Raw genomic sequence first — 16,069 nt, 5'->3', positions numbered from 1 at the left:
CTTTTCCTGCTGCAGATCTGGGCCTGCACTCCCTGCAATGTCTGTGCCTCTGCCAGGCCCTCTTCCCGGCCACGTGTCCTGTGCCGTACGGGTTCCTTGTGCTGGCTACTGCTTTGCCTTTTGCTACTGCAGATCCATCCTAGCTCCAGGTACCCACCATCTCTTTGATTCTTGCCCACATGACATCCAATCAGATGCCCATGTGACAGACACTCAAACCCTAGGTTCACCCCCCCCATGCTCTCCTCATATGGGGGCTTACAGATGGGGAGGTGACCTTTCCAACAAGCATAACTCCACGTCATTCTCCTGCTCCTTCCGTAGCCTCCAGATTAAGAGAGACTACATCCAACATGTTTGGACGGTTAGGCCAAACCGATTCAGTAGAAATGAAACCTTTCACCAGTATGCCCACAGAAAGGGGAGGCCAGCAACAACCAATCCTTGAGCCACAGGCAGGGAGGACTGAGGCCATTTTTGTGGACTCAGGTTCCACAGTCTTCACTGGGCACCCTGACCCACCAGCACGCATGAAAGACGAAGACCCGTGGATGAGGGACTTCGCAAGACAAAACCCTGGCCTTGGAAACTCAGGAGACTTCCAAGAGGGAAACCCTAATGAACCTTCAACCTTCCAGGTGCCCCCAACATTTGCCGTTAGGCCACAAGCCACCGGCTATGTGCCCTTGCAAGTTCCATCCTACAGACCAATACAAGGAGCGTCCATGCAGATGCTTGGTAACCTACTCCCTTCTGACAGTTTACTCCCAGAGTTACAATCCTGATATTCGGGGGAGTAGGCCTTACAACCCAAAACGTCGGCACCGGTGATAGACCCCGCTACCAGGGCAAGGCGTGAGACCGCCTCTACGTCCTATTAGGTCCACAGCAGTGGTGTCTCCTCAAGCTTCCCAAATAGTGCTATCGGATGAGACGATGCGCATCTTCGTGGACGTACTAGGAAGGGGAGCCGCGCCACCCCCGGCTATACCCATATTTCCAGCAGGGAACACCAATCCCTCTAGGAGTCAACCCATAGCCGTCTCCAATTTGAAAACTAAATTTCTTAGGGAAGGAGATCCGGTCTCCCACATCGAGCAACTTGAACAAATATGTGAAGCATTCGGTGCTCCCGAAAATCTGAAAATGGTTAACGCATTCGGCCTCAGCCTGGATGGCAAGGTAGGCCAACGGTATAGGGCCCTCAACCTTGAGGAGAAAGTCAATTGGGAGGCATTGCATAAAGCCTTCATTGTAGGGTTCTCGCCCCCAGTGGTCACAAGTGGAGCCCGATTAATCAGTTGTATGAGGGTTAAGGTGGCTACTTTTTTCAGAGTTTGGAGAGGATCTCCTTTCTTCTCTGAGTCTCCTTCAGGGTCGAGGTGGCATTTTCAGCCTCCACCTTTGATTTTTGTTAGCTCTTTTTGAGCTGTTTTTTTTTTTCTCATGCATGGCATGATGTACTCCCGCATTAGAGCTTGCTTTGGCAGTTTTCATTCATACTTAATGAAGTAATCTTTTTGAAAAAAAAAAACCATCAAATGGTCATGCAGCTTCGAGTCCGCCAATCCAATGAGGAAGCGTGGCAACATTCACTCGTCGCTCATCCTCTCATGTGGCTCGCAACAGGAATTGAAGTGTTTGAAAATGCCACCTCAACCCTGAAGGATACTCAGGTAAAGAAAGAGATCCTGTTCAAACTCTATAGCAAGGTAGCCATCTGTATAGACGATAATATGATGGATAAGGATGTCAAGGACAAAACTACAACTCTGTCCGAGGTATCACAATCGATAAGGTCTTCCAGTACGGAGCCTACCAAGAAGAGGATAAAAAGTCTAAGGGTTTAGATATGGGTGAGTTGGCCTCTAGTCGGTCTCTAGTCTACTGAATCAACTAGGCTAGCAGTGGAAGGCAGGAACCTACACCGAGTAACCCCCACTTATTCTCAAGAAGAGACAATGTTTGGTGTGGGGTATGCAATAGCATTCACCCCTCAAATGAGTGTCCCTGCCTCAAAGCAAGGCAAGCCCTCTATTTTGCACACTGCTATACAACAACTCTCAGTGCTGATTTTCAAAGGTCCTTCCCCAACCGATCTACCAGCCGAGGCCCCAACTAGCCCTGATAGCCCCACCCAACCTAGTGAATGCACAAGGAGCCCCTCTAGCCAATCCAGGGCAATATAAGGCACAACATCCTCAATTACCGCCACCCATACTAGGTCCACAACAACCGCCCCCACTACGTATAATTCCAATCAACCAAGTATTGGTGGAAGAACTACCTAATGATTGGGAAGAGCTTGAGCATGATCATAGTCATCCCGACTATCATCCTCATGAGGAAGGAAGTGGCATCATAAGTTACTACCTTTTACATGAGGATCAGCATGTCCAGGTATATTAGACAGCGCCCATGACCTCGAGGGCAGGAGACATGAATTCCTTGGCATGAAGGTCTCCGATCCAATGCTATACATGTCAAGTTCCACACAGGGCAAGCAAATCCTTGAATAAGGGCTCAACAAACCCTCCTGTATCATGTTTTAAAGCCAAGGGCTGCACTTTTTAAAGGACTGTCCATACAAGGTCTCACCCCAGTGGTCTCATCCACAACAAGTCTTATGCCCTTGCATGCTAGATGCAGAGTGGAGTATTTATTCAGAGACTATCCCCTAAGGAGGCCAACGACTCCGACCACGCCGCTCAAGAGCACTAGCATCAATTTACTAAGCATTGAACAAGGCCAAGTAGCAGTGGTGTCCTTGACGGTCATCACAAGGATGAAGAAGCAAGCAAGGAAGGACAAGACTCCAATGTCTCAATTTCCCGAGGCACACCAGCCCCCACATACCAAGCCCAAGAAGGTCACGAAGGTGCTTATTCAAGACGGTTCAGATGAGGAGATAGCCACCCTTGCCACCTCCTCTACATCGGACGAGCCCCTTCCGTGGACGGATCCTAGTATGCCCCTATATCCGGACATAAACAAGCCAGTGCGGGCTTAAGGCCTCACATCTCCACCTTCTCATAAGGGAGCTTATCTAGACCCAGTCTTAGAGAAACAATGCTTAATAGATGCTCAGAACTTGGTACGAGAATGCCAAGAGAAATTTGAGCATAGACTCAAGGTCAACAGAGGGTTGGATACCATCTACCCTGACCACCTGACCACTCATAGGGGATCGAAGGTGCTTAGGGTGTCAGAGAGAGTGGAAGACTCAGAGGTTCAGGACTTGATGCAATGGATGTTTCAAGAGGACCTATTGCTGCAAAACCTAAGAGTTGAGGATGATCTCTATGGCTTTGAGGAGCCACTATCGATGGGAAGGGAGACTTCCCAGGAACTACGTGATATTGCTGGGTTGGCAACCTTCCTCTCCACAGAGGTTAAGATGCCAATTGCATCCTTGTTAAGAGGGAATCCTACCCTCTGGTGAGACCTCTCAAGCTGGATGAACAGCCAAATCCTATCCCAAGGACCTACCAACCCCGAAGACAACCAGCCACAAGAGGAGGGCCGGAACCTACCTAAGGTTCCCATCAATAAATTAGGCCAATACTTTGAAGGGGATGACACTAATGCAGCTATCCCCATAACCTACCAAAACCAAAAGGTTGATGCCATCATAGATGGGGGAGCAGGTGTGAGTGTCTGCACCAAAGAATGTTGGGAAACATGGGGAAACCTTCCCTCAAGAGAACCCATCTGGTAGTGAAGCTAGCCGGTAGATGAGTTTTGGTATGCTCCTCTCCCTGAGCGAGAGCTCTCTCAAATTTTGATGGACATTTTGGCAAATATTGACGTCCCATAAAGAATAGGGTTCTAAATAACGACCCCCGAATGTTTAACACATGCTCAAATCCCGCGAGGTGAGCAAGGGGGAAGTGAGGGTCAAATTAGACCTCCATTGCCTGACATATGTGGGGGCCACTTCTGCTCACCACGAGTTTTCCTCCAATTGAGAATTTGATTGAGTAGAGTTACCTCTCCAATCGGCTCCATGAGTGCAATGGAAGAGCCCCCTTTAGGTCCAAAGCTCCAAAGTTCCAAAAGATCGATTCTTCCCTCCCCCTTCCCTTTCTCTTTCTCACCCCCTTCTTCTCGGTGGAAACCCCATTGCAACGATCCGGTAGCCACTCGAGTGACACAAGTGAAGGCTTTACTACAGAATGCTCCCACAAGGAGTAGCACAGGAGTGAGAAGATCCATCGGCACGCTTCAAGCATTTCCAGGACACGTGTGTCTATGCCAAATAACACATACTGGCACCCCATTCACTAGGATTTTCTTTTGGATTGTATTGATGGTAAGATCAAAGGCTGTCCAATGGTCTCCAACATGTAGATGGACTGGAAACATATCCTCTCACATTTGGAATGGCATGACCGGTATTCTCTTTAAGAATATCTGAGAGCTGAGAGCATACATTGGCCAAGGGTTTTTGTCCCTCCGCTAGCTTTGCAGGAGCATAGATGTTCATACTTCATTAGTCTAAAAGGGATCCACTGGGTTGTAGATGTCGTTCATGATGATAGAACCCTTTTTTCTTTTCCTTTGGTTGCTGCAAAATATGGTCTTGGCATGCATTATCGTCCTATATGGCACACTATTACTCATATGCTTCAGCATTTTCAGCTGTACTGCCACTAGAGATTGAAAACCGGCTTCAAGATTGGACTCTTCATTCGCTAGGATTGACATGCCGTCCTTTGAGGCTGTCTCACATTACTGTATCTTCCTTATATAAAGTTCTTCTGCCCTATCCCTAGGTTTCACACAACGCAAATCATCTTTGGAAAATGCATAATCTTGCAAAGTGGTGGCGATAGAGACTGCGAGTGATTTAGAATTCTAAAATTCCCCTTTAACAACAAGTTTTTTTGTGGAGAGTTTTGCTAGAGGTTCTTCCATCTAGGAAGTTTTCAGCACGTAGACATATTGTTAGAAAATGGAGTCAATTTGAGTGACTTTTAGTGTGTTCTAGAGTAGTACTATACTACTTTATATCCTAGAGTGCCACATGTCACTATGGGACTTATCCCATATACATTTGACACTTAGAGTGTGTGTGCCTATCCTATAAAGGCATTGTACTTTCTCATGTCAAATCATCAAGCCTCAAGCTTTTCTTGATCATGTAAGTACTTTGCTTGGTTGTACATTTCTTTCTAGCATTATTTCATTTATGCTTTCCTAGTCTTGCTTTCCTTTCCATTCCATGTCTTGCATCTTCATATGGTATCAGAGCTAGGCTATCTTCCAAGAGGTTGAGGTAAGAGATTGAAGACATTGAAGCCTCTCTCCCCCATTCCCCTTGGAGGAATGCCTTCTCCAATTCCATCTTGAGCTCTACTCTCTCCACCCCCCCGAGCCTCACCAACAAAGGCAACTCAACTCATGGCTAGTGGCAGCTCCAATGGCGTGTGGCAGCTCAGCTCCAATGATTTGTGGCAGCTCCATGCTCCGCTCATAGGCGCCACTCTCTTCGCCTAGTGCCCAGATCGCAGCAAGCAGCAAACAGCCCCCCGCTTCTCTACCTGTACCAGCTATACATCCAACCGTACAACAGTACGGACTGTTGCACCATACAACAGGCCTGCAAACAGCCCATACACCCGCTCCTGATTTGCTCGCTCCTTTTCTCTGCCCGCTGCTATTCTGTCCGCCACCTACAGCTCCATTGTGCCTGCCATCTCTTCCTCTACTCGCTTGCGCCCGCCATCTACTCATTCTATTCGCTCTTCCTCTTCTACATTCACTCTTCTCTCTCCTAGCTGCCAGCTTTATGGGTTCAATTTCCACCAACTCTCTTCCTGTGGAAAAATTTAAGGGGGACGGATTCCCCACATGGCAAACAAAAGTGCAACTCCTTCTCATGAAGGAGAATGTTTGGGATGCCATCGAAGATGATGAAGCACTTGAGGCATCAACGAAGCCTCGAACACGCAAGATTTGGAAGCAACACAATTCGAGGGCCATCGCAATCATTGGGCTTTGCCTAGATGATTCATTGATTCATCACATTGATGTCAAGTCCAAGGCAAAGGAGATTTGGGCATGCCTCGAGAATATATTTGGTAACAAGATCACCAACTCCAAGGTATTTCCGAAAATGCAATTTGATAAGCTGAAAATGGAAGAGTCTGATACCTTGAGTGAACATATAGCAAAAATTCAATCTTTAGTTCAACAACTCTCCAACTTGAAGTGTTGCCCGGATGACGAGGACAAAATGGCTGTCCTCATGACAAGTATGGAAGGGATTTCTCGCTTTGAGAATGCCCTTGAAGTACTTTGCATTGCATCGACTACATTCAAAGATATGGTGTCTCTTCTTCTTGAAAAGGATTGCCACAACAAAGAATCTCCATCCTACTCAGCGGATACTACACAGGCTCTTGCCTCCACCAGCAAATGGAGACCTAGGCCATCGACTCCACCAGCACGAGGAAAGACATTCAAGCCATTCAAGTGCACATATTGCAACAAGCTTGGTCATACGAAGGACAGGTGCTATCAGAAGTTTGCTCAACAACAATCAAAGGATCATGCCAGTTGGGTGGCATCCGCCACAAGTGATGATGAAGACAAAGATGACCAGCCGACATAGGATCATGCTCTTACTGTCTGTCTCCAGCATCTAGAGGATGATGGAGATCATGATTTTGCTTTCTAAGCATGATATATTTTGGGTACTCTGCCCTGGGGGTGTTTCCCAAAAATGAATGCAATAAATCATGTGTGTTAAGTCAATAAAGGTACTCTTCCTTGGATAGTCCGCCTAAAATGATGTATTTCTTTTCTAATTTTGGTATGTGGCTCCATGTTCCTCATTAGTCTTTGGAGCTAGGAGGGGATGTACTGTGGGAGACATATATTTTGGCTTTGATAGGTCTATTTGTTGGTGCATTGGCCTCCTAGACCTCTGAGTTGATCATACATCCATGCATGATGAGCCTCTGATCCATGCTAGATGAGATTTCTATGTTATGCTCACTAGCCTCTAAGCCATGCTCACTTGCCTCTGAGATTGTGTGGGAGCCATGTCTACTTCTAGACCGGCATGCACAATTTTTTATGACCGTCATGTTTTGTTCTTGGTTCCATTCCAATAGTCGCTCACCTTTCCTCCATGGGGGGGTGTTAGAAAATGGAGTTAATTTGAGTGACTTTTAGTGTGTTCTAGAGTAGTACTATACTACTTTATATCCTAGAGTGCCATGTGTCACTATGGGACTTATCCCATATACATTTGACACTTAGAGTGTGTGTGCCTATCCTATAAAGGCATTGTATTTTCTCATGTTAAATCATCAAGCCTCAAGCCTTTCTTGATCATGTAAGTACTTTGCTTGGTTGTACATTTCTTTCTAGCATTATTTCATTTATGCTTTCCTAGTCTTGCTTTCCCTTTCATTCCATGTCTTGCATCTTCACATATTGCTCTAGTTGTTTTCCGTAGATGTTTAGCTCCATAAGAATCAACGTCTCGTAACGAGCAGAAGGAGCGAAAAACAAATACAAAAATGGCAAGAGGAATGCCTACGATGGCGATGTGGCAAATGAAGGAACATGGTGGAAAGAGGGAGAGAGAGAGGGTAGTATAGGGAGAGAGAGGAAGTGATACTCAAAAGGAGACATAATGAAATGGAAATAAAATGACTAGAGCAATGAACAAAAATGAGAGTACTCACATGTAGACCAAAGAGCTTGTAGCTTGATACTTGATTGATTTGACACTAGACAAGTGCAACTCTTATATAAGAGCACACACACACATATGAACACCTATGCATATGGGATAACTCCCGATATGACATGTGGCATCCATAGGACACACTCGACTAGAACTCACACTAGAACACACTAGAACACACATTTTTGACTCACTTTGGCTTCATATTCCAACACCCCCCCATGAAGGCAAGGTGAGAGACTACTAGAATGGAACCAAGAATAGAACATGACAATGACGGTCATCAAAACTATGCATGCCGGTCTAGAACTAGACATGGCTCCCAGACAATCTCAGAGGCAAGTGAGCATGGCTCAAAGGCTAGTGAGCATAACATAGAAAGCTCATCTAGCATGGCTCAGAGGCTCATCATGCATGGATGCATGATCAACTAAGAGGTCTAGGAGACCAATGCACCAACATCTTGGAACTCATATGCCAGGCCTGATAACTAGACCCTATCAATGCCCATAGATGGCTCCCACAGTACATCCCCCTCTTGACTCCAGTGACTAACTAGAAACATGGAGTCACACACCATAAAAGAAATACATCATTTTAGGAGGACAATCCAAGGCAGAGGACCTTTATTAACTCTTCAAACATTCTTTTTAGAGGGACTACTCAAGGCAAACATTTTACTCAAACATATATAAAAATATATAAAAGATTTCATTCAATTTATGCATAGCAAGGGCAGAGAACCCATGAGCCCGAAGTAGCTACCGCACAAGAGTGTGCACATCCTGATGCAAAGAGGTATGTCGGTGAAGAACCAGGCGAGGATGCCCTCGAATGATGTGTCAATGAAGGCCATAGGAGCAGCTACCAAGGGAGATCACGTCATGAAGTCTCAATGTGCCGATTGGAGAGTCACCAAATGCGCATAAGAGGCAATGAGTAGTAGAGATGATGCACCAATTGAAGCAGTCACTGAAGTGTACCGAGATCAGAGAAATGATATTTGACTGTTCGGGATAGTCAAACACCGCAATATCGCAATGTCGGAGATGACGAGGTGTGAAAGAGTATTCCCCTCTGTCGAAAGCCTAAAGTAAATGTACCGGAGTGTCGGTACAGTCGAAATGACTTGTGGGTAAGCTCGGGAAGCTCAAAGCACTGGTGGAGGTCACGGGAGTCCAAATCTAGGCAAAACATTCCAAAAAGTAGCCTAAAACTGCTCAAAATCGCCTTCTGACAAGTTGTACGGACTCCTGGCACTATCGTAAATCCGCCTGCAGAGGTCTGTACGGACGTACAGACAAAAAATCATTTTTTTTTCCTCGAAACGGTGCGGGACAAGGTCGTTTATGTTTGGGCTGTGCCAAACTGTCAAAAAACGTCAAAATCAGACCTCAAAAGGTCAAAAAACAGCCGCTGGACTGCTCCAAAATAAGGTTTTGGCGACCAACTGACGAGGAATGTCTGCTAATGCTGAGGGAGAACCATGAACTGATGCGGGAGTGAGCTGAACTCACAAACGAGGACCAAGAGCAATCACTAGGAGACCGCAGTACTTGATGGCGAGGAACCATGGCGAGGCTAAGGGAAGGGAGAGGCTCTAGCTTGGAGGAGACAAGAGCTTCCATTTGCGGGCTTCTCTCATCCTCTAGATAGAGCAAGAAGAAGGGGAAGGTAGGAAGGGAGGCTCTGATACCACATGAAGGAACATGGTGGAAAGAGGGAGAGAGAGAGGGTAGGCTAGGGAGAGAGGAAGTGATACTCAAAAGGAGACATAATGAAATGGAAATGAAATGACTAGAGCAATGAACAAAAATGAGAGTACTCACATGTAGACCAAAGAGCTTGTAGGTTAGACAAGTACAGCTCTTATATAAGAGCACACACACACATATGAACACCTATGCATATGGGATAACTCCCAATATGACACGTGGACACACCAGACTAGAACTCACACTAGAACACACATTTTCGACTCACTTTGGCTTCATATTCCAATAGCAAAAAAAGTCCGTCCAAGAAATATCAATCCACTTTGTCGTAGGATTCTTGAAATCTACAAGTAGAATAAACAAACCCTGACTATTATGCGCCACGCTGGTCCACTACTCCCAAAAGAAAAGACATTATAAAAAATGCTTTAATGATGCATAAAGCTAGTCTCCATATCAAGATCTGGCAAAAGAGGCTACAACCGCAAACTGATTGCCTTTACCAAGATCTTATATGTTGTGCTCAAGAGGGTGATGGGCTTCCATTGGGATATCAAATTTCTTCACCCCCCACCCCCTTTGGGATAAGATGAATGAGATCCTTTGTAAGAAAATCACACATAGGATCACCAAAGTCCCAAATGCTCTACAGAGCTGAGGCGATATAATCACCAATCATGTCCCAAAATGTAATTAGAAAATGCAATCTGAATGTGTCTCAATGCATCATGGGAAATCTTTAGCCTTTTCCCCTTGTGCCCTTGTATTCTCCCTTTATTTTATCTTTCTTACAATGTAATGTTCCAGATTACCAATTTATTCTCCATAGTCACTTGTATGTTTTCAATACTTGACAAAATTTCAAGAAATTTTGAATATTCTTGGTCACTAAAGATATGTTTTATATTGAAATCAGATCATTTCTTTTTAATTTACAGGGAAAAGCATGCATTTTCCAAGTCATGAATCTCCTCTACTTGCTATAAACTGTCATGAAAGCAATTGTGATTAGGGTTAGCTTTTTGGGCTGGGCAGATTTCTGGAGGCTGGAGGCATACTATGGCTCTTGATGACAAAGGAAAACTCTATGGCTGGGGTTGGAACAAGGTGAGCCTTGAGTCTCGATGTGTATTTGGTGCCAGTTTTGCTGCTTAATATTAAATTATTACGGTAAAAAGGACCACCTGCCTGCTGCAAGTATCTGGCTCCCTCACTCCCCCTACCAATGATCTCTTTTTTTTTGGCATACTTCAACATTTTTTATTCTCTTGCAGTTTGGTCAGGTTGGAGTGGGGAATAATATTGATCACAACAGTCCACAACTAGTAAAAATACCTGCTAATGAGGTGAGCATAGATCATTTTCGTTCCAAAAAATGATTTTTTTCTACAAACACTGGGGCCATTGAATGTAAAGTGCAACTAACTCTCAAAGTACAAAAGGGTGGGAGCTATTAAAAGGCATATTAAGACCCTAAATATTACATCTTAAGGGGTGACTTAAAAGTAGCAAGTTCAATGCCCCCATGAACAACTAGATGAATATTGAAATATAATGGGTGTAGGGACTGTATATGAGGTGTGGTGAAAGTGGATCAAGACTAGCATGACGGTGATGGGTAAAGGTATAGCAGCATAGCATGATTGGAGTCTCTTCTAAGTCACATTGGAGCAAGTTTAGAGCCATTTCTAGAGCAGTAGAGTGGCAAGCTATCTCTAGGAAAGGAAAGGAAAGATTGCAAGCATAATGGAAATGAACTCAAATGGAAGTAGGCAATAGCAATGAACCAAAATACTCACATGTACATAGCTTGATGTTGACTGATTTGAAAAGACTCAAGACTAGTACAAGACTATATAGTGTGAGCCTCTAGACTCTAGAAAGTCACAATGTATATGGGATAATCTCCCATATGACACGTGGCACTGTCTAGGACTCACTAGACTATAAAATAAGTCTTAGGGACCTAGGACACACAAATACACTCACTTTGACTTCATATTTCAACATCCTCCCATGAAGGAAAGGCGAGGGACTACTGGAATGAAGCCAAGAGCAGAACATGGCAATGATGGAGTCTACTGCTCTGTGCACCCCAAGTAGCTCAGAGGCTCAAATGAAGCATGGCTACCTGACCAACACATCGGTCTAAGGAATGCACCAACATCCTGGAACTCGGCTAGGCTTGATAGAGAGACTCATCAAAGCCAATAGAAAGGCTCCCACAATACATCCCCCCCTAGCTTCATAACAGGACTTGGTAGGAAGCCACACACCACTCATAAAGGAAATAAAACACCATTTGAGGAGGACTATCCAAGGCTGAGAAACTTTATTGACTCAAGGACACAAGACTCATTATTACAAGCATTTTTGGGGGACTACCGAGTGCAGAGTACCCAAGCACACATAGAATAGATCAGAAACAAAAGTCCTGATCATTAGGTACATAGACCTCTGAATGGAGAGAGAGATCTCTGATGTCGGCAGTGAGTCAGTGTCGAAGCATCATCTTCACTTGTTGCAGCCCCAACCAAGTTGGCATGATCTTTGTTTTGTTGCTTGGCAAGCTTCTTGAAGCAGCGATCCTCGGTGTGACCAAGCTTCCCACAGTGATTGCATTTGAAAGGCTTGAATTTGCCTTTGTCCTTGGAGTACAATGCACTGGAGTCCGGAGTGTCTGCATATCGTCTTTCATGATCAATGAGCATAGCAACCATAGGCTCATAACCCATTTGTGTCACACGCAATGCTGGTATGATCTCCCGGTACTTAGAAATTTCCTCAATGCTCAAGAGTAGCACAACAACTTGATTATTTTCCCCTATAGGGGCCTTCAGACTAGCAAGCTGAGTGACAAGGGATTCCATATGATTCAAGTGAGCAACAAGAGAGTCTTCATGCTTCATTTGCAGCCATTACCACCTCGCCTCTAGCCCCCCCTCCGTCTCCTCTTTGCCTCACCCCCCGCCTCGGCTGCTGTTCCATCTCGCCTCCCCTCCACCTAGGCCGCTGCTCCGCCTCCACCTCAGCCTCTGCTCCGCCCCTCGCCCCACCTCCCCCTTTTCCTTCCTTTCTTCACCAGCAACCGTAGCATTCGTGTTTGTCAGAAGGAAGAAGATCTTCGTGGTGACCTTTGGTCTGGCTAGAGGGGCTTTATGGCAGCACCCTCAAATCCCACAGCTGTTGAGGTCCTTCTTTCTCCAGCCGACAAACAACAGGTCCAACAAACAGTTCAGTCCCTTTAGGACAAGGTGATTGTGGGCAGAATTATGGGTCTCACACCCACAAGGCAACAGGTGTGAGAGTGGATCCAGGAAAGCTTGGCACTAGAGGGCGATCACATTCAGGAGGTCGCCATTTATGGGAGAGGCGTCTTCCTCATCCAACTAAGCCCCCCCGATATAGCCTTGACACTGGTGGAGCAGAGCCCCATCCTCCTTGGCCCGCATCTGGTGTACCTCTTTCCTTGGTACCATGGTTTTACAGTGGAGGACACATGGACACAACACACCATGTTCCCCGCTTCCCGGTTATGCTTCGCTTCCCAGGGCTCCCCAAAGGAGTACAAAGCCATCCTCCCCTCCATTGGTCGGGCATTTGAAACAGTGCTCGAGTCTCCGCAAGATTCGGCTGCAGCATTGGTAGTAGGTGACGAGGTCCCTAGGATTAGACTGGTGGTTGAGAGCCCAGAGTCCCCCTCCCAGAGTTGATTCTTCTAGAGACCCTTGAAGGGGGTACAGTTCGCCAATGAGTGGAGATTTCTGGGTTACTAGGCCAGTGTCTCCGTTGCAGACTAATGGGTCACCTAGCCAGAGATTGCCCTCGTGGCCAGGCCGATTGCCCCGCAAAGCAGGTAGAGTCAGCAGGCCCAAGTCCAGCACCCTCGCAGGTAGGAGCAGCAGGAGTCTCAGACCCACTAGGATACCCCCTCAGAAGGGGACTGGACCCAGGTTAAAAAGAAAAAGAAACCAAGCAAATAGGCCCGCAAGTGCCACGGGCAGAGGTCCAAAGTCTCAGACCCACTGGGATACCCCCTCAGAAGGGGACTGGACCCAGGTTAAAAAGAAAAAGAAACCAAGCAAATAGGCCCGCAAGTGCCACGGGCAGAGGTCCAAATGCAGAGAGAGGGACAGGGTTGACCGAGAGGCCTCGGAGGAGGAACATCAAGAGCCACCTCCCCCAGCGGCAGCAGCGGCCACCACCCAATCCAGATGATCCTCCCGTTTTGGAGGTTCATCCTCCGCACTCACCCTTGCATCAGTAGTAAGCCCCATGAGCTCCAGATGCAGTGATGGCAGAAGCTGCGGATGCTAGCCCGACAGCGGCTACGGAGGAGTGGATCCAGAGCCCCGACGAAGGAGGGGGGCTTGCGGTCGTCCTTATCCCTCCCCCTCCCCCTCTTCCTTTCCACCTCCCCCACCCCTCCAGGGTTCCCCCTGCCCCCTGCCCCCTCCCCCCCCTAGCCCCCCTGCTATGATCACTCTCACCACCTGTCCCCCTCCCTCCGCCCCCCGCGCCCCTACCCCCCCTCCCCCACCGCCCCCCTCTCCACCTCCGCAGTAGGTTCTTCCGCCTTGACACACCTGCCAGTAGGCAAGGGAAAGATGGTGCCCCCTTCTGCTTCCTCATCGTAGTAGCCGGTCCGTTTAGGGAGGGATCCTGAGGGACGGGGCTTGTCCTCCCTGTCAGCAGCTCCCAACCTCTAGCCTAAGCGTCCCTTATCGCGGGACTTCTGGAGGTTAGGACCCTGGAACTATCTGGAGATTCCAGACTCATATCCTCTACCACTAGAGGTAACGCTCATGGTCCTACAACCTCGAAAGGGGGGTTTGATCAATGCAGTGGGGTCTCAGACACACCCCGTTTGGAGATTCCAGTTTGCCTCCACAGGGTTAGAGAAGTGGTCCCCAGAGGTGTTTGATGCTATTATGGGAGATTAGATTTCACGCATGATGGATGAGTGGATGGGGCCATAGGGACTCGACCTTTGGCACACCCATGGCGTGGAGGTGAACTTTCAGCTGAGCTTCATGCGTGAGGAGCCAATGTGTGGTTTGGCGGTAGGAGTTATCAGATTACCATTGGAGACAAAGGTGGAGCATGCATATTACTGGCCCCTCCAAAAGTTTGCGGAGTTGTTCAGGGTGGAAGTCTCCTTCATGATGAAGTGGGCATGGAAGATTAGTATTGAGTCGGTATCCACCCTAGTACATCGCCGCCACACAGACACAAACTATTCTGCCTTCAAACCCCCGGCAAAGTCACACAAGGTAGTTTTTCTAGAACAAGCACCCACCCACAAGAGAGCCTTGCCTTTGTTCTCGGCACCCCGGTCCTCATGAATTGAACCATAGAGAGTTGGAACATGCACGGGCTCCACGACCGTGTTTGTAGCCAGCCGCAGTACCTGATACTCCGGCAAGAGTTGTAGAGGGCAGCGGTAGGGCGGGCAGTGGACATCCTTTTGGTTCAGGAGCACATGTTTTCAGCCTCAGACATCAGACGACATCACCACCTTCTCCCAGGGAGAGGTCCAGAGGAGTGGTCCCCCGCAGTAGGACAGAGCGGAGGGGTCTCCATCTCAGTCTCACAGACTTTGCTCTAGAGGTCTACGATGGGCAGTTTGGATGGGAGTTCGGATGGGAGAGTCCAAGATTGGGATCCTGAACGTGTATGCCCCAGTGTGCAAACAGCACCACCCGGCCTTTTGGAGGAGGCTGTCAGAGTGGCTTTCGGATGTAGACTCCTGGATTGTTGGAGGGACACATGGGCGAGGCCTTTCCTCTCTCTTGCTCGGTCCGCCAGGGCTGCCCACTCACCCCCTTCATCTTATTGTTTGTGGCAGAGGCTTTGGGCTATTACTTGCAGGTGACACGGTCTTATATGTTGAGGGCACCACAGTGAGTCTGCAGGGGCGCCCTGGCTATCTACTGCAAGGCCTCGGATGCACGGATCATCTGGAAAAAATCCATAGGTTTCTTCACAGGCTCTGAGGAGACAAAGGAGATCCGTGAGTGGGGGAGTGACTTTGGCTTCAGATGAATACAGCGGGACCAGACACAGCGAGATACCTCAGATGCCAAGTTGGTATTGACATGGATGCATTGGGCAGCTCCAACGGTTGGTTCGGAACTTCCTTTGGGCAGGTTCAGACGGCACGAGGAACACTAGAGCCCGGGTAGCTTGGAAGACGGTGATCATGCAGCAGGCACTGGGAGGCTTGGGTATTATTGATCCGGAGATGCAAAGCAGATCCCTCCTGGGAAATTTGGTGGTTCGCGGCCTCACCCCAGGTGCAGAGCCTTGGAAGCTCCTCTTATAGCAGCGAGGGCTTCTAAGGAACACCCCACGCATTGGGGGACAGTGGTAGCCTTCACATAGATGGATCTTCTCAGAGGCCCCCCTTAGGGAAGGGTTCCCCCTTGATGAGGAGCCTTCACAGGGTCTGACAGAGACTGGCAGGGGGTCTCATTCGTGCTCCACCCAGATGTAGAGAGAAGTTTGAGCATGAGCCCCTTATGTGGCACCCAGAGTTTGAGCGTGAGCCCCTTATGTGGCACCCAGAGATTAGAGATCAGGAGGGGCGTATGCTCGGACAGCAGACTCACATTGGTTGGAAACAGTCTGGTGATGAAAGAAAAGTGGTAGG

General features: G+C 47.6%; 1 protein-coding gene across 5 annotated transcripts in view; it reads left to right on the top strand.

Moving 5' to 3' along the window:
- The window catches only part of LOC147898531 (ultraviolet-B receptor UVR8-like), a 145,109-nt gene that overhangs the window by 81,767 nt on the left and 47,273 nt on the right, over window positions 1-16,069 (top strand). For all 5 annotated transcript variants that reach the window (XM_087379026.1, XM_087379023.1, XM_087379024.1 and 2 more), the window contains exons 7-8: window positions 10,453-10,524; window positions 10,692-10,763. In XM_087379026.1, the coding sequence (XP_087235152.1) occupies window positions 10,453-10,524; window positions 10,692-10,763 (144 nt within the window). The remainder of the gene's footprint in view (window positions 1-10,452; window positions 10,525-10,691; window positions 10,764-16,069) is intronic.

This window comes from Dipteris shenzhenensis, chromosome 9, assembly GCF_047967505.1.
Source record: "Dipteris shenzhenensis isolate YYH24624 ecotype China chromosome 9, Dip_SZ_1.0, whole genome shotgun sequence".
Classification (NCBI taxonomy): domain Eukaryota; kingdom Viridiplantae; phylum Streptophyta; class Polypodiopsida; order Gleicheniales; family Dipteridaceae; genus Dipteris; species Dipteris shenzhenensis.
This window is presented reverse-complemented; position numbering and strand designations above follow the sequence as displayed.